This window comes from Lytechinus pictus, chromosome 4, assembly GCF_037042905.1.
Source record: "Lytechinus pictus isolate F3 Inbred chromosome 4, Lp3.0, whole genome shotgun sequence".
Taxonomy (NCBI): domain Eukaryota; kingdom Metazoa; phylum Echinodermata; class Echinoidea; order Temnopleuroida; family Toxopneustidae; genus Lytechinus; species Lytechinus pictus.
Window position 1 is genome coordinate 10,785,505 of NC_087248.1, and position 23,500 is coordinate 10,809,004.

General features: G+C 39.7%; 1 protein-coding gene across 1 annotated transcript in view; it reads right to left on the reverse strand.

Moving 5' to 3' along the window:
- Positions 1-9,902, reverse strand: part of LOC129259568 (protein MMS22-like) — a 44,625-nt gene extending 34,723 nt beyond the window's left edge. Inside the window, exons 1-3 of the mRNA XM_064098363.1 lie at positions 9,565-9,902; positions 8,539-8,617; positions 6,546-6,729 (exon numbers count right to left, since the gene is read on the reverse strand). Coding sequence (XP_063954433.1) covers positions 6,546-6,611 — 66 coding nt within the window. The 5' untranslated portion in view covers positions 6,612-6,729; positions 8,539-8,617; positions 9,565-9,902. The remainder of the gene's footprint in view (positions 1-6,545; positions 6,730-8,538; positions 8,618-9,564) is intronic.
- Between the last annotated feature and the right edge of the window lie 13,598 nt (positions 9,903-23,500).

The window sequence follows — 23,500 nt, forward strand, 5'->3', positions numbered from 1 at the left end:
TGGTGGCGAATTAAGTAGTTTTGTCACAGAGTCTATGGAACGTGAAAAAGAAGCTTACGAACGTGAGCGAGAACGAGAAAAGGAAGCTCACGAACGTGAGCGAGAACGAGAAAAGGAAGCTCACGAACGTGAGCGAGAACGAGAAAAGGAAGCTCACGAACGTGAGCGAGAACGAGAAAAGGAAGCTCACGAATTGCGCTTGGCCCAAATTAAAATTGAACAGGCAAAATTAGAGGAACGCCCTCTTGAGTTCAGTGGGATTAAGTTGAAGGTAGGAAAGTTTGATGAATCAACTGACAGTTTTGATTCTTACATAACAAAGTTTGAACTGTTAATGGATAGTCAGAACATACCAAAACAAGTTAGATGCTTGCATTTAATTTCGAATCTGACTGGAAAATCACTGGATGTAGTGAATAGAATGAATAGCACTGATCGCACCGATTATGATAGGGTAAAGCGTGAGCTAATGGAATACTTCCATCTTACTGATGATGGTTATAGGAAGAAATTCAGGTCAGTAAGACCAAATAGGGAAGAGCGCCCAAAACAGTTTGCTGTTAGGATGAAAGGGTACTTTGATAAGTGGTTGGATTTGTCTGGTGTTAGTGATTACGATTCCCTGGTCGATTTGGTTGTTAGGGAGCAATTTTTGGATTGTTGTCCCAGAGAGGTAGTTGGATTCTTGAAGGAGAGGAATTGTCGGAAGTTGCATGAGATGGTTGAATGTGCTGAGATATATGTGCATGCGCATGGATTGCATACTTTCATTGGTCATAGGAATGATAAATTTAATCCTAAGAATCAAAACCAAAGACAGAATCAAAATCAGAAACAGAGATTAAGTCAAATCCAAAACCCTAAATCAGTATTAGGTCCACAGGCAGATAGGAAACCTAAGTATGCTAATTCAACGGAATATAACACAAAACCTAATTATGATAGTGGCGGTACGATGTATGGGTGTTACATGTGTGGTAGTCCGAATCATTTGAAACGGAATTGTCCAATGAAGCCCATAGTTCATTCAGCTCAGGCTATGAGTGTGGAGGACACTCCGATTAATAGCGTTAGGTCAAACAAGTCAAGTTTACATTCGAATGAAAATTTTATACCGATAGGAACTTTGCGTTCAGACGATGTGGCAAGTAGTCAGTCGAAATCCACTAGATTCGTAGAAAGTTTAGCCGGTTGTATACTCATAGGTGAAGTTCCATCAGAGAGTGATGCAAGTGTTGAAACGCTTGGTATGGCGTATGAAAAAGTTGGTGCGATGACTGATATGCCGGTTGTTTCGGGTAGGTTGTTACCCATGAACAAGCCCGTTTCCGTGCTGAAGGATTCTGGGAGTAGCACGAGTATAGTGAGAACGAGTTTAGTATTAGACAATCAGTTCACGGGGGTGATTCAGTTGGTTAAGCTGATAGATGGCACTTTTAGGCGTTTTCCTAGGGCAAAGGTCATGCTTGATAGTCCCTATTTCATTGGAGAGGTCAATGCATTGTGTGTGCCTAATTGTTTGTGTGACGTCATTATTGGTAATGATGTGAAGGGGGCACGTGAGCCCAAGGATCCTGACTTGCAATGGATGCCTAGTATAGATCGTAAAGAGAATATACATGATCGCATGTCCAAAGTTGATGTTGATAGTTCGGAAGATATTCGAGTTTCCGAAGTTGTTCATGTGCAAAGTTCGGAAGTTGTGTCTGGATCGAACGATGATCGGGTATCCGAATCTGATGTGCAAAGTTCGGAAGTTGTGTCTAGTTCGGAAGATAATGTTCGGGTTTCCGAAGTGAGTGAGTTGATTCCGAAAGTTGAGATTTTGGATGATGTATCTTCATGCGTGGATGAGGCTATGGCTGTTGAATCTAGGGCACAACAGGAAAATAAATATAAACCTAAACGGGATTCGAGAGTGAAAGGCTCGGGAGTTAAAGTTAAATCGGAAGACTTTTTGCGAAAGCAAAAGGACGATTTGTCACTTCAGGCTTTGTGGAGTAAGATGAGTCATTGTCAAGAAAGGGATGAGAGAAATCCAAGTGATGCTGATATTTGCAATAAGGTTGGAGATGAGGAAGATACTCATGATATGCCAGGCTCATTTCAAAGGGACTTTGTGAATCATGTTCATGATTCTAAAGATGAGGTTCGAGAATTGTTAAGCGAATACCAGGATGTATTCACGATCGTTCCTAAGCTAACTTCAGTGGCTGAGTGTAAAATTCATTTGACAAGTGATGGACCTGTTCGTTCTCCTCCTTACACTAGGGTACCACAAGTTGTCGAGGTTGAGTCAATGCTGAAGTCAATGGTTATCGAGCCTTCGGATCCGTCTTATGCGCATCCGATTGTATTGGTTAGGAAACCGGATAGTTCAGACTGGTTTTGGATAGATGTCCGGCACCTTAACAAGATAACCGTGTTTGATCCCGGGTCTACATGTATGTCAAATGAGCTGGTGTGAGAGAGCTTTAGTTCACTGGGATATTAAATATTATTACGGATATATGGTTCAAAATATATATTTCATAAACACTAAATACTTATACACAATATTATACACTACACGCTTTCGTAAAATAAACATTTTATACAATATCTGTGCACTTATGAATCGTAATATTTTCTATATTCATGTCATATAAAAAGAAGCCATAGGGCCATTTTATACGCAATTCTATGTTTTATGCATAAGTATTTTGCAGATATTCATGATCTTTTTATCATTTATTCCAGGTATCCTTGGATCATCAAGCAAGTCACAATCGCAACTCAACTACAATTCGCGATTAGAAATTAGAATAGGGATTTACGTTAGTAGGGCTTACCTGTGAAATTAGTTAGAATAGGGAAAACTTATAGGTTATTTAGTTTAGGAAATAAGATTGTAAAACATTTCTTTTCTCTTTGTATGGAATTTGTATGCAATGACATAAAAAAAACAAAAAACACACAGAATTATCTTGTTCGTAAGAAGTTTTTGAAAAAAAAATGGTCTTAGACTTATAGTAGTTTATAACATGCACTTTCATTATACAAAATACATATTTATGTGTTAGAATATGCTGTATTCGTGCAAGTGCTATTCAAATTCGTTTAATGAAAATATTGCAAATCAGTAACTGTGTTTGAAATATAAAATTTGTTTCTTTAATCGATTATTTAAAAAAAAAAAAAATTAAGCAAGAACATAGCGTTGAATTTAAATATGTTAAACATGAAACGGTTGAAACTTTGTAACCATTTTTGAAGCAATTTATGTACACAAAAATATGAATTTTTGAAAATTGAATGGCATTGCAATAATTTTAATTTACTTAATTGTTTAAAAAAAAACATGCTGATTTTGAGAAGAATACTGATTTTACATACATAAAGCAATGTTTTAAGGATTATGAAGTACTTTCATTTATTGAAATATACAATGCTATGAAAGTGGTAACAAACACTGCACTTTGTTTTAAAAGAAGTTGTGTTCGGAAAGATTACTGAATTTAAACAGTTATTTGACAAAGCAAAGTAAGAAAGGATTGTAAATTTTAATGCGCTTTGCAGAATTTAAATTGATATTTTAAACTGAAAAGTGAAGATCTTTTACAAAACTAAAAAGCTTTTAGTTTTGGCATATATGTTATGCTGGTATAGAAATCGATATTACTTGTGTTTTTGGAAATAGTGTTATGAAAGCTTAGTCAACGCTTTGAAAGTAAATTTCTTTAACAGATGTAATTCAGGTTCCCTTAATTTCATCTTAAGGTGGGGGATATTGTCAGGAAAGAAATTTAATTATAGAGTATTCCAGTTGAGTTCAGACATGTGTTTAAAATATTTACTTGGTCCAGCTTATGGTAGGCCTATAGACAATTGTATATGTACATATGTTTTGAATGTTCCAAAAGCAAGCGTTGGAAACGTTTGATACCCCCCCCCCCTAGAGTACAAGATCAGGTGGATGCCATATTTTGTTCAAGTGTTAGACATATTTCGTACTAGCTAAGCATCTTCATACAGGTGTCTTAATACTATGCTTTAGCATTGAAGAATGTAGATGTACAGATGCACAGGAAGTCTTTTGTTATTAAAAATGTGTTGCTTTATGCACTCATCTGCTATTGAAATTCTTTGAATTACGTTATAGAAATTGTACAGTTATTCCTAGTTAAGGTAGGGTATATTAGGAGGTTAATTTCAGTAATTCAGGGAGAACCACCTAAGCTAGAATAGACTACAGATGTTCGTATAGGCAGTCTAAGTTAAAACTGAGGGACTACGTCGGTGACGAGATAACGACCCCAGCTGCCACCGGTTCTCCACCGACATGATTCGACACAATTCATGTCATCATTGGGGGCTCGATCTCGTCCACTAATTTGTTGAAGCCACATCTTTGATCTGAGGGCTATATACTCATCGAGGGGCAACACAGTCTGCGGAGGCCGAGGCCGAGTGGAAGAGACATCGCTAGCTGCGGAGGCCAGGAACTGGACCGACCACCAGGGCCGAGTGGGGCATGTCAGGCCAGATGAGATGATGGGGGCTAGAGTCAACGATTACCGTTAAGTTAAGTTGTATTTTGTTATAACCATGTATATTTCCATGTAAATCATTGTAAAAGATATCAAAGGAAACCACATAATGATTTAAGAGCTTTGATTAAATCTTTTACTAACTGTATTTATCAGTTTTACGTATTCTTTATTTGGCGTCAAGCAGCAGTAGATAAATAATTAAAAAAAGTCACTTCCCACGTGACACCAAGAAAGATACATGGTGTACTGTGAAACCTACTACACTATTCTTCTTCGCCATGGAAACCTTCAGAAATTTTGGTTACTTGTCACATTTTTATACTTTGTGACTTCCGTTCTGTCAAAGTAGGTAAGATCTTGATAATACACTAGGAATAGATATGGTACACATAAACACCTCATTTAGCACAGGAAAGGTTCACTAGTAGTGTGTAGTTTACAAACTGCTTGGTAAAACTGCCCCCCCCCCACCCCTGAATTCAGGGAACTGATTGGCTAAATATTTGTGACACCATGTCTGAACAAGAATTAAACTATCAAATAAAGAACAAGTGGAATGCCTCTGGCCGTCTCACCTGCATCACGCGATTCAATATAGCAGCAGTGCTGATTTTGAAAACTACTATAACTCGCACAAGATGTTCAGTGATACTTGGTTACTCTTATTTCCACGTTTTATGAACTAGACCAATACACTTATAGAGATATGATGGCAATTCAACAAATACCCCCAACGTGGCCAAAGTTCTTTGACCTTACATGACCTTTGACCTTGATCATGTGACCTGTAACTCGCACAGGATGTTCAGTGATACTTGATTACTATTATGTCCAAGTTTTATGAACTAGACCAACACACTTTCAAATTTATGGCTGTAATTCAACAAATACCCCAATTTGGCCAAAGTTCATTGACCCTAAATGACCTTTGACCTTGGTCATGTGACATGAAACTCAGGCAGGATGTTCAGTAATACTTGATTAATATTATGTCCAAGTTTCATGAATCAGATCCATAAACTTTCAAAGTTATGATGGTTAATTCAACAGATACCCCCAATTCGGCCAAAGTTCATTGACCCTAAATGACCTTTGACCTTGGTCATGTGACGTGAAACTCATGTAGGATGTTCAGTGATACTTGATTAACCTTATGTATAAGTTTCATGAACTAGGTCCATATATTTTCTAAGTTATGATGACATTTCAAAAACTTAACCTTAGGTTAAGATTTTGATGTTGATTCCCCCAACATGGTCTAAGTTCATTGACCCTAAATGACCTTTGACCTTGGTCATGTGACATGAAACTCAGGCAGGATGTTCAGTAATACTTGATTAACCTTATGGCCAAGTTTCATGAACTAGGTCCATATACTTTCTAAGTTATGCTGTCATTTCAAAAACTTAACCTCAGGTTAAGATTTGGTGTTGACGCCGCCGCCGCCGTCGCCGTCGGAAAAGCGGCGCCTATAGTCTCACTCTGCTATGCAGGTGAGACAAAAATGAATTAATTAATAAACTATTCATAAACGAATGAATGAATGAATGAATTAATACATGCATAAACATAAACTAGTCATATTGACTAAAATTCACAATTGAGTTCATTTATTAATAATATAAAATACAAAGCAATTATATACATATAATGTGGCTAAGGAATTGCAATAAAAACCTCTGGCTTGTAAAAGAGCTCCCCTTGAGAAAACATACAAAACAGAGAATCAAGAAAGCAACAATCATATTCACAATAAATTACAATAAAAAAAATAAACAACATACAGAAAAACACTAGAAAGAGCTGTAAGATCAATATGGAAGTAAAGAGTTTTTTATATTACATTTGAAGGCATATTTTGAATGTATTTCTTTCATTTCAGATGCAAGAGCGTTCCATAACTTCGCACATTTAAAGAAAATGTTATGTTATGTCAAATTCATATGACTGTTATATTGAAACAAATTGATAAAAAAATTCAAGACTAAATACTTAAATAAATAAATATAATACCTGTCTATCACGAGAAGTGACATACTGCCTTGACGAGGAGAGTTCATTCAGCCTCCCAATAAACATAGATACATTAACTAGTTCAGTTGCTAGTCTTAGTGGAAAACCTTCCACTTGCTGACTATACAGAGATGGCACCACATTGAAGTCTTGAGAAGAGACTAACCTGGATGTAGCCAAATACCTGCAAATGGAAATTTGTAAAATGTTTATTTAAAATGGTCAAATTCCAAGTTATTTTGTCATATTTTGAAACTGTTTTCACACAATATTTTACCCAACTTCAATTTTTGTCAAAAATTAATGTTCAATATCCATGTCTTTTTATCAAATCAAATAGGATATATCCCCAATTATCTATTTAAAAAAAAAATCACTTTTCAGTTTTCTCAAGAAACTGTCAACATTACGTGTCACCATCAAAGGCTACAGTGCAACTGTGTATTGTCTTGTACTTCTTTGTAGAAATGGGATGCAGTATGAATTAATTTGCAGTTCACTGTCAGTTCATTCTTAAACAAGTGGAACGCCTCTGGCAGTCTCGCCTGCATTACGCAATTTGATATAGCAGCAGTGCTAACTTTGAAAACTACTATAAAATAATCATTCACAAAAACACCATTCATATAATGACATAATACCACGTTCATTGACCATAAATGACATTTGAACGGAGACTTAAGACTGTCAACTACACCCATGTCCACATTTCATTCACTCTATCCATAAACTTTCAAAGTTATGATGGCACTTCAACAATTACCCCAACATGGCCTAAGTTTATTGTCCTTAACTGACCTTTGACTTGGTTTTGTGACCTGAAACTCACAGGGGATGTTCAGTGATGCTTGATTACTCTTATGTCCAAGTTTTATGAACTAGATCCATAAACTTTCAGAGTTAGGATGGAAATTTAACATATACCCCCAACACGGCCAAAGTTCATTGACCTTAAATGACCATTGACCATGGTCATGTGACCTGAAACTCGCACAGGATATTCAGTGGTACTTGATTAATCTAATGTCCAAGTTTCATGAACTAAATCCATAAATTTTCAAAGTTGTGATGGTAATTCAACAAATACCCCCAACTTGGCCAAAGTTCATTGACCCTAAATGACCTTTGACCTTGGTCATGTGACCTGAAACTCAGGCAGGATGTTCACTAATACTTCATTAGCCTTATGTCCAAGTTTCATGGACTAGATCCATAAATTTACAAAGTTATGATAGTAATTCAACAAATACCCCCAACTTGACCAAAGTTCATTGACCCTAAATGACCTTTGACCTTGGTCACGTGACTTGAAACTCGAGCAGGATGTTCTCTTATACTTGATTAACTTTATGCTCAAGTTTCATGAACTAGGTCCATATACTTTCTAAGTTATGATGTCATTTCAAAAACTTAACCTTCGGTTAAGATTTTGAAAATAATTTTCCCAACATGGTCTAAGTTCATTGACCCTAAATGACCTTTGACCTTGGTCATATGACCTGAAACTCAGGCAGGATGTTCAGTAATACTTGATTAACCTTATGTCCAAGTTTCATGAACTAGGTCCATATACTTTCTAAGTTATGATGTCATTTCAAAAACTTAACCTTAGGTTAAGATTTGATGTTGACGCCGCCGCCGCCGCCGTCGCCGCCTCCGTCGGAAAAGCGGCGCCTATAGTCTCGCTCTGCTATGCAGGCGAGACAAAAAAACTTCTTGCTTGAATGAACAACCATTTCCCTTGCAGACAACTTTGGAATCTTTGAACATTTCTTTTGGATGTGCATTTGTGTTGTCCTTTTCTCTTTAGACTTCAAAATCATCAGAAAATCAAAGCAGTAATTCATCTAAACTCTTTGCCCTCTTTGCTTCCAGTTTGTTTTCAAATGCTCTGTTGTTGAAGAATAATACAAAACGTTGAAAGCTTGCTTTGAAAACTTTTGTTGAATGATGTTATAATCTATCTTCAGTCTTCTTAAGCATTGATACAAACCTTTGAATGAAAGAATGTACATAGAAGAAGAATTGTAGGACCTGTTCTCTCAACTTGTTGCTAGCTTCTATGAGTGGATCTACAGGATAAATATGAAATCAGTTGTAAAGTTATTTAACTCTCCCCATGCTCCATTAACATAATTTTTTAATAAATGAACTTTTCAGACCATTTTGACCCCTTATGGATCTGCATTGAGAACAGACCAAGCAGTGCAACATTTTGTATTTCATTTTCTTTAGCCAAAGTGGCTGTTTTTCTGAGGGGTCCATGTGTTTCTTCATTCAATAATGCATAACACTGCAAAAGAATGAACAATGAAATGAAGAACTGTAAGCTCAAATATTTTCGTGAAGAGTTAAGAAATTGTAAAAGAAAAGGCACAAATCAAAGATATTTTCTATTTGAATTTTTTTTTTACAACACAACAGTTTTGCAATTATATCAAAATATGCAAATTAGATGTCAATTCTTATTTTCAATTCATTATCATTTCCTTCTATTGGGTGTATCAGCTTCAAATCTTTTGTAAAACCTGAGTGGAAACATTTTATAAATATCATACAAAATCTTTCATACAGCTTTCTTGATTATATCATGCATAACTTTACAATAGACTGAATTATGAAGTGAAAAACTGTAAGCTCAACCGTTGTCATGAAATGTTAAGAATTATTGCTGTATATAAAATGATTTACTTCATACGTACATGAACAATCCGTCTATAAAAACAACTTAAAGGGGACAAGAACATTATCAAGCAGGTAATCTGCATGATTCAATGTGGAAATATAATCAGAGGAAACTTAAATTTGTGGTCCCATTTGCCTGGTGGTCCTAAAGAGTGGTCTTAAAGCAGTTTTGGCTGCCTGTTTACTATTTACAAGGCAAAGCATTTTTTATTTCTAAAGCAATATCAATATGTGACTGAGACACACACATTTGGCTTGCCATACTCCACTTGTTCATAAGATTATGCACAGCTTTGATGGACAGTTTTGTGAAAACAGTTATCTGGTTACCTACCTGTTACAGACCAATGGCTCTGCTTCCCCAATAAAGACTCTATCTTCCCAAGCACCTGCCTGATCGACAGTATATAGAACAAGATGGAAAAAATAAGAATACAGGGGAGTAGTTTTGTTGGAATCTTGGAGGGAATTTCTCAAAGACGATCCAACACAATTAGGAAATTGTTTGGAAAGAAAATTAAAAATAAATTAAAAAAAACCTCTGTGTAGTACATACACGTACATGTAGGTGAAAGTTTTATACAAGGTGGTTCGTGAACCAGCAATCTCTCCTGATTTTGCGATCACTAAAATATGCAATATGATATTTTGACCTTTAGATGACCTTTCACCTTATCATCCTCAAGAACAAAAGTGTGGTCTCACCCAATGATTATTTGTAGTAAGTTGATACAGATATAAAGAAATGAGAGCAAGTTAAAAAAAACTTGAATAAGGATAGATATTACCTTGTATCAATTAACCTTTTGATCGCATCATCCTCATGAACACACATGTGGAATTATCCAAGGAAAATTTGTAACAAGTGTAAACATATTTGATGCAGAAATAATTAAATGAGAGCAGCTTAACCCTAAAAGGACTGGAAATTTGGCACATTTTTACCTCATAAACTACAGGTCATTGTTTTTTTTTTTAATTTGAAACATTTATTCAATTATGAACTATGCAAATTCATTAGTGAAAAGCATTATTTGCATATATATAACAGCCAATTTCACTTAAAATTTTCATTTTTTCCCCCAGATGTCATCTTTCTTGCAATCTTAATCAAAGGTTTCCAAAAAAGAATCGTGAAAGCCAAAATTTTTCTTATGTTTTCCTTTGTTTTTAGAATTTCTTATGTATTTCTTTGTTTCTTCATGTCTTCATCTTGTTTTTTCATTGTTCTTTTCAATGGAAATTATTACAGACCACTTAACAACTAAATTAAACCCTAAATTATTTAAGCAGACCAATTAGAACACCTTTTTATGAATTTCATCTTCCATAAACTGTAAACAAATTTAAAGTATAAAAATGAGCCATTTTTGACATGACATTGTCTCATAAAAGTCATGTGGCGTCGTGACACTATAACTGTACGTTGCGAATTCGGTCTCAAAAGAAGCACGAGACTTCAAAGAAAAAAGTAAAAAAAATTGCGGCTCTATCTTTTTGCGTTTTGGAAATATCGCGCAAAGCGTTGGGGGGCCCAGTCCTTTTAGAGTTAAACAAAAACTTGACCTTTTGACCCTTAGATGACCTCTGACCCCATCATCAAGAACACATATGTGGTATTACCAAAGGATCATTTGTACCAAGTGTGATCAAAATTGATACAGAAATAAAGAAATGAGAACAAGTTACACAAAAGACTTCAAAAAAGAATGGACATTACCTCACATCATTTGACCTTTGACCCCTAGATGGCCTTTGTCTCCATCATCCTCATGGACACACATGTGGCATTACCCAGGGATCATATGGACCATGTGTGAACATAATTAATCCAGAAATAACGAAATGACAACAAGTAATTGAACAAAAACGTTACAATTTGAACCCGAGATGACCTTTGATCATCCTCAACAACACACATGTAGTATTACCCAAGGATTCGTTCAACCAAGTGTGATGAAAATTGATGCACAAAGAAATGAGAGCAAGTTGAACAAAAACAAGGATGACCATGATTTCATATCATTTGACCTTTTGACTTTAAATTACCTTTGGACCCAAGGATCGTATGCACCAAGTATGAATGTAACTGATGCAGAAATAAAGAAATGAGAGCAAGTTGAACAAAAACTGGACATTTTTGCAACAGACCAACAGACGACATATTAAGTCAAATTCGCAGGCCGATGGCAGGACATCAGGGGTAGACGAAGGGTGAGCATTTTTTTTAAACATCAGTCCTCATCAGCCAAATAGTAACACATCACAGTAACAATTGCCATCTTGAGGTCGCGTCCATACAACCAAAATTATTTTGGGCCAGGGAGGCAGCGATCAACATCTGGTCATCGATTGAATATCTGATAATAATCCGAAATTAATCCTACTACGGTACTCGTGCGATAACCGGACATCGTAAGATTATTGATTGAGTATCCTACAGACATCAATTGTACATGCTAAATGATGCGGTTCATAAAGGGCCCACGATGCATCTCTAATCACCTACCATTGTCCGCCCGATGACAATCACATTGGTCATACATCGATGCATACCGGTCGGACATCCATCGGTTAGTGACTAACGTCCGAACAGAAATCGGTTGATATGGCCGATGTCTGACTGATATCTGCTCTCAAGGAGTTGACCTCCGATGCTAAGGACATCGGCCGATTCATGGCTGGACATTGAACGATACTTAAATGATGTGTCACGGATGAGTGGGCGATTAAAAATATCGGCGGAGACATTAGAAAACTTTATCTCCCAGTATCTTTGTCTGATCACCCCCATCAATGCTACCTGAGAGCCCCAGCCTTCGTACGATGATCACAAGCGTCCGGTCAGCAACCGTTCAGTCAGCAACCAGTCCAAAATGGCCAAAAAACACATTGCAAGTACATTGTTAACCCTAATCGTGCTGGAATGTGACTTAGCTATAACAGACCAACAGACTAACAGGAAAATTTATTAACTTCGTTCAGGCGAGACAAAAAAGAGGGGGGGGGGCTAAAATGAAAGCCAACCCAATAGTCTTAAAGTGCTTTTAAAATGGTGGGTGGAGTAAGGTTTCCATATGAATTTTTGAATTATGCGAACTATAAAAAAAAGATGTTGCCCGGAAGGCACATAATTCACAGGCCACTATCTCCCAGCAAAGCTATTAAAATAGATCAATATTAAAAATCTCATATCGTTCACCTACAATTTAACAGGCGGGCCTGTAAATGCCAGAGATTACCCAATCTAAGCTACATGAATCTCTTAAACTGACTGGACGAGGCCGGTCGCTTAAATTAATGAGGGGCATCACTAGCCCACACTCTAGGCTGTAGCTTTTGTCTTTGCCTTTACGAGTCTGATGCTAATTGGCAAAAGGTAAGCAATACGTCTCAAGAAAAGACTAAAAACCATAGCGGTGAAGCTGCCACCGTCTATACACTCCGATCTTCAGTTACTTATTTTTATCAACTAGGATTAGGTGCAGATTCTTAGTCACAGAAAACTGCCACAGGACATTCTTTGATAAAAAGATGTATTGGTGACGCTTTGCGTAACAGCATCAGAGTCATAACATAGACAAAAGCTCCAGTCTTGTCTTAGATTATAGGTTGGCACATCATATCCCACTCAAAAATAAATAAAATGGGATTGATATCAATCTTAGTAGAATTCAAAAAATCCAAATCACCAATTCTTACCCCCCCAAAAAAAAATCAACTAACTGGGCATGGCCGTTCACCTACGATTTCAGGGCAAGACCCTGTAGGCACATATTTCACAGGCCACCATCTCCCAGCCAGATTCATTATCCAAACTATAAAAAATCCCAACAAATCAACTGACTTGGCATGGTTATTCACCTTCTAATAATTGGGCAAGGTCCTGTAGGCATAATTCATAGGCCATCATAAACCAAATAGGTATTAAATCTAAGCTACATATGATCAGACTGGCCATGACTATTGCTACTACAATTAAATGATCAACTGATGTAGTGGCCATGCCTTTGACCTTGACACATACTTTACACACCTTCATCTCCTAACTCTATGCAGACTATAAAAATAGATGTGACTGGGCATGGTCGTTCAGCTACACTCAAAGGACGTTGCCTTTGGTAGGCACATAATTCACAGGCCATCATATCCCAGCCAAATCTACGTAAAAAAAAAAAAAAATCTGACAGGGCATGGCCACTGCTACTAGAGTTTGATAGGCAAAACCTAGCAAATCAACTGACGTAATGGCCCTATCTTTCACCAAGACATGTACTTTACAGGCAACCAGCTCCCAGACCAGAATCTCCATCTCCCCCTTCCACCCCTGGCAACAATCTCAGGAAAAATGTAAAACTGTATTAAAACTATTAAAAGACATCCTTCCCCCTCCCCCTCCCACCCTGGAAACAATCCAAACCAATCATCTGACTGGGCGTGGCCATTCACCAGCCAAAATGTATGTAAACTACATATTAAAACTATTAAAAACATCCCTCCCACCCTCGCGACAATCATGAAAGCCATCTGACTGGGCATGACCGTTCACCTACAGTTCAAGGGACACTGCCCGGTAGGCACATGATTCACAGGCCACCATCTCCCAGCCAAAACGTATGCAAACTACATTTAAAACTATTAAAAACATCCCTCCCCCTCCCACCCTGGCAACAATCATAAAAAGTCATCTGAATGGGCATGGCCATTCATCTACAGTTCAAGGAACATTGCCTGCTGGCACATATATTTATTTGGCTATAAAAACAGACAAAAATTGTACAATGTAATTACAAAAAAACAATTTGAAATTGTATGATTAAATATGGATAGGAAGAAATGAAAGAAAAGAAAAGAGTAAGAAAATGTTTTTTCCATGGGCCAGGGCTCGCAAAAGTAAAATTCAGTACTGTTGTCCAGAGGCATGCGAGCCCTCATGGAAAAACCATTGAGAGAGTATTGCACATTCCAGTATATAAAAATTACACATTATTAAAATTCAAATAAAACACATTCAACAGACATTATTAACAAGCATGAAACGCCAGGCAAGATAAAAGAAATAAAGAGGGGTATTAGGAAGAATTTGAATACCCATGCCGGACTGACTAGAATATGTGTAATGCTTAAACATAACCATAGCATAAAAATTTGTGTGAGGTACTAGAGCCTGAAAAGCGAGAATGAAATAAGAAAGAATGCTCTAGACAACAGCAAGAGCATGCCTCCACATTCCTATTAATGACCTGTATACTCACCAGGCTCCAGCACCTAACACATAACAATCATAGAGACAACACATGGTAAATTTACAGGGAACTCGCCTCCTTTGATAAAGAAAAGGAAGAGAATCTAAGAACTGTGTAATTATAAAAATATAGCAATGATATTAAGATTCTTAGATTTTTATGTGCCCTCAACAGTTTTGCTAAAGAAAGATTTCAACAAAATAAAATTTACTGTACCAAATCACAGGCCACCATCTCCAAGCCAAAATGTAAAACTAAAACTGTATTAACTATTAAAACACATCCTTCCCCCTCCCCCTTCTGGCAACAATCAAAACAAATCATCTGACTGGGAGTGGCCATTCACCAACAGTTTAAGGGACATTGCCCTGTAGGCACATAATTCACAGGTCACCATCTCTCAGCCAAAATGTATGTAAACTACACATTAAAACTCTTAAAAGACATCCTTCCCCCTCCCTCTCCCAACCCTGGCAGCAATCCAAACAAATCATCTGACTGGGCGTGGCCGTTCACCTACAGTTCAAGGGACGTTGCCCGGTAGGCACATAATTCACAGGCCACCATCTCCCACCCAAAATAAAACTACATATTAAACTATTAAAAACATCCCTTCCCCTCCCACCCTGACTGGGAATGACCGTTCACCTACAGTTTAAGGGACGTTGCCCGGTAGGAACATAATTCACAGGCCACCATCTCCCACCCAAAATAAAACTACATATTAAACTATTAAAAACATCCCTTCCCTCCCACCCTGACTGGGAATGACCGTTCACCTACAGTTCAAGGGACGTTGCCCGGTAGGCACATAATTCACAGGCCACCATCTCCCACCCAAAATAAAACAACATATTAAACTATTAAAATCATCCATCCCCCTCCCACCCTGACTGGGCATGACCGTTCACCTACAGTTCAAGGGACGTTGCCCGGTAGGCACATAATTCACAGGCCACCATCTCCCAGCCAAAATGTAAGTAAACTACATATCAAAACTATTAAAAACATCCCTTCCCCTCACACCCTGACTGGGCATGACCGTTCACCTACAGTTCAAGGGACGTTGCCCGGTAGGCACATAATTCACAGGCCACCATCTCCCAGCCAAAATGTATGTAAACTACACATTAAAACTATTAAAAACATCCCTTCCCCTCCCACCCTGACTGGGCATGACCGTTCACCTACAGTTCAAGGGACATTGCCCGGTAGGCACATAATTCACAGGCCACCATCTCCCAGCCAAAATGTATGTAAACTACACATTAAAACTATTAAAAACATCCCTTCCCCTCCCACCCTGACTGGGCATGACCGTTCACCTACAGTTCAAGGGACATTGCCCGGTAGGCACATAATTCACAGGCCACCATCTCCCAGCCAAAATGTATGTAAACTACACATTAAAACTATTAAAAACATCCCTTCCCCTCCCACCCTGACTGGGCATGACCGTTCACCTACAGTTCAAGGGACGTTGCCCGGTAGGCACATAATTCACAGGCCACCATCTCCCAGCCAAAATGTATGTAAACTACACATTAAAACTATTAAAAACATCCCTTCCCCTCCCACCCTGACTGGGCATGACCGTTCACCTACAGTTCAAGGGACATTGCCCGGTAGGCACATAATTCACAGGCCACCATCTCCCAGCCAAAATGTATGTAAACTACACATTAAAACTATTAAAAACATCCCTTCCCCTCCCACCCTGACTGGGCATGACCGTTCACCTACAGTTCAAGGGACATTGCCTGGTAGGCACATAATTCACAGGCCACCATCTCCCAGCCAAAATGTATGTAAACTACATATTAAAACTATTAAAAACATCCCTTCCCCTCCCACCCTGACTGGGCATGACCGTTCACCTACAGTTCAAGGGACATTGCCCGGTAGGCACATAATTCACAGGCCACCATCTCCCAGCCAAAATGTATGTAAACTACACATTAAAACTATTAAAAACATCCTTTCCCCTCCCACCCTGACTGGGCGTGACCGTTCACCTACAGTTCAAGGGACACTGGCCGGTAGGCACATAATTCACAGGCCACCATCTCCCAGCCAAAATGTATGTAAACTACACATTAAAACCATTAAAAACATCCATCCCCTCCAACCCTGACTGGGCATGACCGTTCACCTACAGTTCAAGGGACGTTGCCCGGTAGGCACATAATTCACAGGCCACCATCTCCCAGCCAAAATGTATGTAAACTACACATTAAAACTATTAACAAGTGGAATGCCTCTGGCCGTCTCACCTGCATCACGCGATTCAATATAGCAGCAGTGCTGATTTTGAAAACTACTATAACTCGCACAAGATGTTCAGTGATACTTGGTTACTCTTATTTCCACGTTTTATGAACTAGACCAATACACTTATAGAGATATGATGGCAATTCAACAAATACCCCCAACGTGGCCAAAGTTCTTTGACCTTACATGACCTTTGACCTTGATCATGTGACCTGAAACTCGCACAGGATGTTCAGTGATACTTGATTATTATTATGTCCAAGTTTCATGAATCAGATCCATAAACTTTCAAAGTTATGATGGTAATTCAACAGATACCCCCAATTCGGCCAAAGTTCATTGACCCTAAATGACCTTTGACCTTGGTCATGTGACGTGAAACTCATGCAGGATGTTCAGTGATACTTGATTAACCTTATGTATAAGTTTCATGAACTAGGTCCATATATTTTCTAAGTTATGATGACATTTCAAAAACTTAACCTTAGGTTAAGATTTTGATGTTGATTCCCCCAACATGGTCTAAGTTCATTGACCCTAAATGACCTTTGACCTTGGTCATGTGACATGAAACTCAGGCAGGATGTTCAGTAATACTTGATTAACCTTATGGCCAAGTTTCATGAACTAGGTCCATATACTTTCTAAGTTATGCTGTCATTTCAAAAACTTAACCTCAGGTTAAGATTTGGTGTTGACGCCGCCGTCGCCGCCGCCGTCGGAAAAGCGGCGCCTATAGTCTCACTCTGCTATGCAGGTGAGACAAAAACATCCCTCCATCTCTGACCCTGACTGGGCGTGACCGTTCACCTACAGTTCAAGGGACACTGGCCGGTAGGCACATCATTCACAGGTCACCATCTCCCAGCCAAAATGTATGTAAACTACATATTGAAACTATTAAAAACATCCCTCCCCCTCCCACCCTGACTGGGCGTGGCCGTTCACCTACAGTTCAAGGGACGTTGCCCGGTAGGCACATAATTCACAGGTCACCATCTCCCAGCCAAAATGTATGTAAACTACATATTAAAACCATTAAAAACATCCCTCCCCCTCCCACCCTGACTGGGCGTGACCGTTCACCTACAGTTCAAGGGACACTGCCCGGTAGGCATATAATTCACAGGCCACCATCTCCCAGCCAAAATGTATGTAAACTACACATTAAACTATTAAAAACATCCATCCCCCTCTGACCCTGACTGGGCGTGACCGTTCACCTACAGTTCAAGGGACGTTGCCCGGTAGGCACATAATTCACAGGTCACCATCTCCCAGCCAAAATGTATGTAAACTACACTTTAAAACTATTAAAAACATCCCTCCCCCTCCCACCCTGACTGGGCATGACCGTTCACCTACGGTTCAAGGGACGTTGCCCGGTAGGCACATAATTCACAGGCCACCATCTCCCAGCCAAAATGTATGTAAACTACACATTAAACTATTAAAAACATCCATCCCCCTCTGACCCTGACTGGGCGTGACCGTTCACCTACAGTTCAAGAGACGATGCCCGGTAGGCACATAATTCACAGGTCACCATCTCCCAGCCAAAATGGAAAACTAAAACTGTATTAGAACTCTTAAAAGACATCCTTCCCCCTCCCCCTCCCTCTCCCAACCCTGGCAGCAATCCAAACAAATCATCTGACTGGGCGTGGCCGTTCACCTACAGTTCAAGGGACACTGCCCGGTAGGCACATAATTCACAGGTCACCATCTCCCAGCCAAAATGTAAGTAAACTACATATTAAAACTATTAAAAACATCCCTTCCCCTCCCACCCTGACTGGGCGTGACCGTTCACCTACAGTTCAAGGGACGTTGCCCGGTAGGCACATAATTCACAGGTCACCATCTCCCAGCCAAAATGTATGTAAACTACATATTAAAACTATTAAAAACATCCCTTCCCCTCCCACCCTGACTGGGCGTGACCGTTCACCTACAGTTCAAGGGACGTTGCCCGGTAGGCACATAATTCACAGGTCACCATCTCCCAGCCAAAATGTATGTAAACTACATATTAAAACTATTAAAAACATCCCTTCCCCTCCCACCCTGACTGGGCATGACCGTTCACCTACAGTTCAAGGGACACTGCCCGGTAGGCACATAATTCACAGGCAACCATCTCCCAGCCAAAATGTAAGTAAACTACATATTAAAACTATTAAAAACATCCATCCCCCTCTGACCCTGACTGGGCGTGACCGTTCACCTACAGTTCAAGAGACGATGCCCGGTAGGCACATAATTCACAGGTCACCATCTCCCAGCCAAAATGGAAAACTAAAACTGTATTAGAACTCTTAAAAGACATCCTTCCCCCTCCCCCTCCCTCTCCCAACCCTGGCAGCAATCCAAACAAATCATCTGACTGGGCATGACCGTTCACCTACAGTTCAAGGGACGTTGCCCGGTAGGCACATAATTCACAGGCAACCATCTCCCAGCCAAAATGTAAGTAAACTACATATTAAAACTATTAAAAACATCCCTTCCCCTCCCACCCTGACTGGGCGTGACCGTTCACCTACAGTTCAAGGGACGTTGCCCGGTAGGCACATAATTCACAGGTCACCATCTCCCAGCCAAAATGTATGTAAACTACATATTAAAACTATTAAAAACATCCCTTCCCCTCCCACCCTGACTGGGCACGACCGTTCACCTACAGTTCAAGAGACGATGCCCGGTAGGCACATAATTCACAGGCCACCATCTCCCAGCCAAAATGTATGTAAACTACACATTAAAACTATTAAAAACATCCCTCCCCCTCCCACCCTGACTGGGCATGACCGTTCACCTACAGTTCAAGGGACGTTGCCCGGTAGGCACATAATTCACAGGTCACCATCTCCCAGCCAAAATGTATGTAAACTACATGTACACATTAAAACTATTAAAAACATCCCTTCCCCTCCCACCCTGACTGGGCATGACCGTTCACCTACAGTTCAAGGGACACTGCCCGGTAGGCACATAATTCACAGGCCACCATCTCCCAGCCAAAATGTAAGTAAACTACATATCAAAACTATTAAAAACATCCCTTCCCCTCTGACCATGACTGGGCATGACCGTTCATCTACAGTTCAAGGGACGTTACCCGGTAGGCACATAATTCACAGGCCACCATCTCCCAGCCAAAATGTATGTAAACTACATATTAAAACTATTAAAAACATCCCTCCCCTCCCACCCTGACTGGGAATGACCGTTCACCTACAGTTCAAGGGACACTGCCCGGTAGGCATATAATTCACAGGCCACCATCTCCCAGCCAAAATGTATGTAAGCTACACATTAAACTATTAAAAACATCCATCCCCCTCTGACCCTGACTGGGCGTGACCGTTCACCTACAGTTCAAGGGACGTTGCCCGGTAGGCACATAATTCACAGGCCACCATCTCCCAGCCAAAATGTATGTAAACTACACATCAAAACTATTAAAAACATCCCTCCCCTCCCACCCTGACTGGGAATGACCGTTCACCTACAGTTCAAGGGACGTTGCCCGGTAGGCACATAATTCACAGGCCACCATCTCCCAGCCAAAATGGAAAACTAAAACTGTATTAAAACTGTTAAAAGACATCCTTTCCCCTCCCACCACTGGCAACAATCCAAACAAATCATCTGACTGACAGGCCACAATCTCCCAGCCAAAATGTATGTAAACTATGTACTAAACCTGTTCAAAATATATATATATAAATCTTACTAATCATGCCGTTCCCTTACAGTTTGATAGTACTACAGTGTGAAGGCAAGGGCCAATTGACACATAATTCACAGATCACCATCTCCATCTAAAGCTGCATACATCTCCTAATCTGAATGGACGAGGCTTTTGATCTAAATTAATAAGGGGCATACAAGGCCTTACAAAACATCATTAAACTTATCTAAGCAGAGACAGCAGCTTTTTTCTTGCATTTACCAGTCTGGTGCCATTTTGCGAAAGCAAGCAATACGTCTCATGCAGAGAAATACAAACCATGGCTGCAAAAGCACCACCGTCATATTTTGTCAAGTAGGAATTGGTGCAGTTTTTTTGTTATAAAAAACCTGCCACTAGACATTTTGCTGACGATTTGCTAAAGAGCATCATCAGACTCATGACAAAAAGCTGCAGCCTCTTTGTAGATTATAGGTTTGCACATCACTGACCAGTCACATTCCAGTCAGGAATAAATAAAATACTATTGACATCAAATTTGAAAGAAGAACTCAAATAATCCAACTCCATAAACCCCCTCATCTGCCTACATTTCACTCCCCCCCCACCCCCCGGCAAGAATCCCAACAACTCATCTGACTGGACGTGACTGTTCACCTACAATTTAAGGGGGAAGAACCTGTAGACACACAATTCATAGACTACCATCTCCCAGCCAAAATGGTATTGAAACTCTTAAAAAATATCCCTCCCCCTCCCTTTTCCCTGGTAAACAATCCAAACAAATCATCTGACTGGGCCTGGCGTCCACCTACAGTTCAAGGGGCATTGCCCTGTAGGCATATAATTCACAGGATACAATCTCCGAGCGAAAATTGACATAAAGTTCCTGCATAAACTATGTTTTAAAAAAACTAATATAAAAATCTGACTGGGCACACCTAATATAGTTAATTATTCACAGGTCATCATCTCGAAGCCATGCTATGAACAATCAGAAAAACTGGGTTATTTCCACACCTAAGAAGACAGGGGGGTTGGGGACTGAATCAGGCCCCCCCCCCCCCTTAAGAAAATCATGTAATCATAAGTTTGCTCTAATTAACTAAAACAGGCCACAGGTCCCCAAAACAGCTTGAGGTTAAGTTAATCGTGTTGTCCAACAACAAGCCATAGGTAATGATACCCAGTAGAGCACTAAGTGCCAAGGGGAAGGGTATAATACTGGGGTGGTGTGAAAGCCCCCTAAGTGTAGCACAACGGGAGGTTCACGGCCCTTTGAGACTTGGGTCCGGCTATGTTTGAAAATCCCAAGACCTGTGCACAAATTCCAACATCAAAAGAGCTCGCTGTGCAAAAGTTGAATTATTTACACCAAAGGGAGTGTGTGAAACCCTCCCTATAACACATCCGAGCGAAGCAAGATTTGGCCTAGTCCAAATTCAGGTCCAGCTGTGCTTAAAACCCCCAAGACCTGTTCAAAAAATCCTACACCAAAAGAGCACACTGCAAAAAATGTAAAGAATTTACAAAGGGAGGGTGTGAAAGCCTCCCCAATAACACCCCCCCCCCCCTGAGCAAAGCAACACTCGGGTGTGCTCCACCCCAGTAGGTCTGTGAGAAAAATAACAGACTTCTGGTCTAAAGAGGCAAAAACTACAAGGAGTTAAGCCAATTGGACGTTGTGAAAGCCCCCACAGAGGCGTAGTGCACTTACATTATGTAGGGCCCCATTCCACAGAGGGGAGACCTTTGAAAGATCAAAGCTCCGGCTGGGAAGCAAAGGAGGAAATATTCGAGACGAGAATAAATTAAGACCAGGAGTCGAGCAAAAGAGCGTTCATGCAAGAGAGAGCGCGGGGAAGCTGTAGGAGGAAGAAGACCTTGCTTGGCACTGTGTACAAGCAGTACACTGGGTTAAAAGAAAAAGCAATTAAGAAAATCAGTCAAAAAGTCGCGCTCAGAGAATTTTAAACGAGCCAAAGCAACATTACCAAAGTAAGTGTTGGCAAAGATTCTGGTTGCAAAGAAGAAAATACGGCCTAAAAATGTACTTAGCTCTTTCAAGCAGGGGTGTGAGTGGTCACAAATAAAAAGATCTAAAAAAAGCTGAAGAGTGTTGAAAAAGTCTGAAATAGAAAGAGCTCCCATACTTTTTGTACAGAGGAAGGCCAAAAATAAGCTGAAATTAAGCTGAAAATCAAAACAAAAAAATCTGAAATCAGATAAAAATCTGAACTCTCACACCCCTGTTCAAGAGACTTTCTTGGAGACTTCTTCAATCCACGAGAGCAAAAATAAGAGGACGTTCAGCGTGCGTGCTAGCATGATATGGGAGTGAACAGAAGTACTTAGTGGCCATAAGTTTACCAGGAGAGGGCGCTATTGCGCAAAAATCTGTGTACTATATTTGAGGGCAGTTCATGAAACATAGACTAGCACAAGGCATAAGCGATGTTGTGTCACGCTCACTTGTGGAAATAACCAGAAATATCGCGATTTGCAATGGCACGCAAGAGAATTGTACCAAAAGTACATTGTTAAATAACTAGGATGAAATAACATTTGTCATAAGAGAGTCTTGCCCGTAAACTTTTACGTTGGCCTGAAAATGAACTTTGACCTTACCATGTGACCCATGCAATTCTCCTAAGTACATCTACAACCCAAGTTTGGATAAAAAGTGACTTATCTTTGCAAAGTTATGTGTCATAATGTTCGGGACGCACTGATGGCGGACGGATGACATTTGTCTCGCCCACCAGAGGTGAAGGCGAGACAACAAATCAGAGAACCAATGAGTGTTCTGAATTTCATTAAAGTTGTATATTGTAATCTCTATACCTGTGGGGATCTTAAATTGGCAATAAAAGTAATGTCAATGTGATGTAGAGTAAGGACAACTCCTTCATATGAACAAATGCATAAAAATAGGCATGATATTCAACAAAGATTTAAAAATATGTTTAATTGTACAATTGAATGCATCTTTTACGTTAAAGGGCCGGCCAAGATCTTTGTAAGCTCCCTGTTAGCTTCCTCAATACCTTACCTCA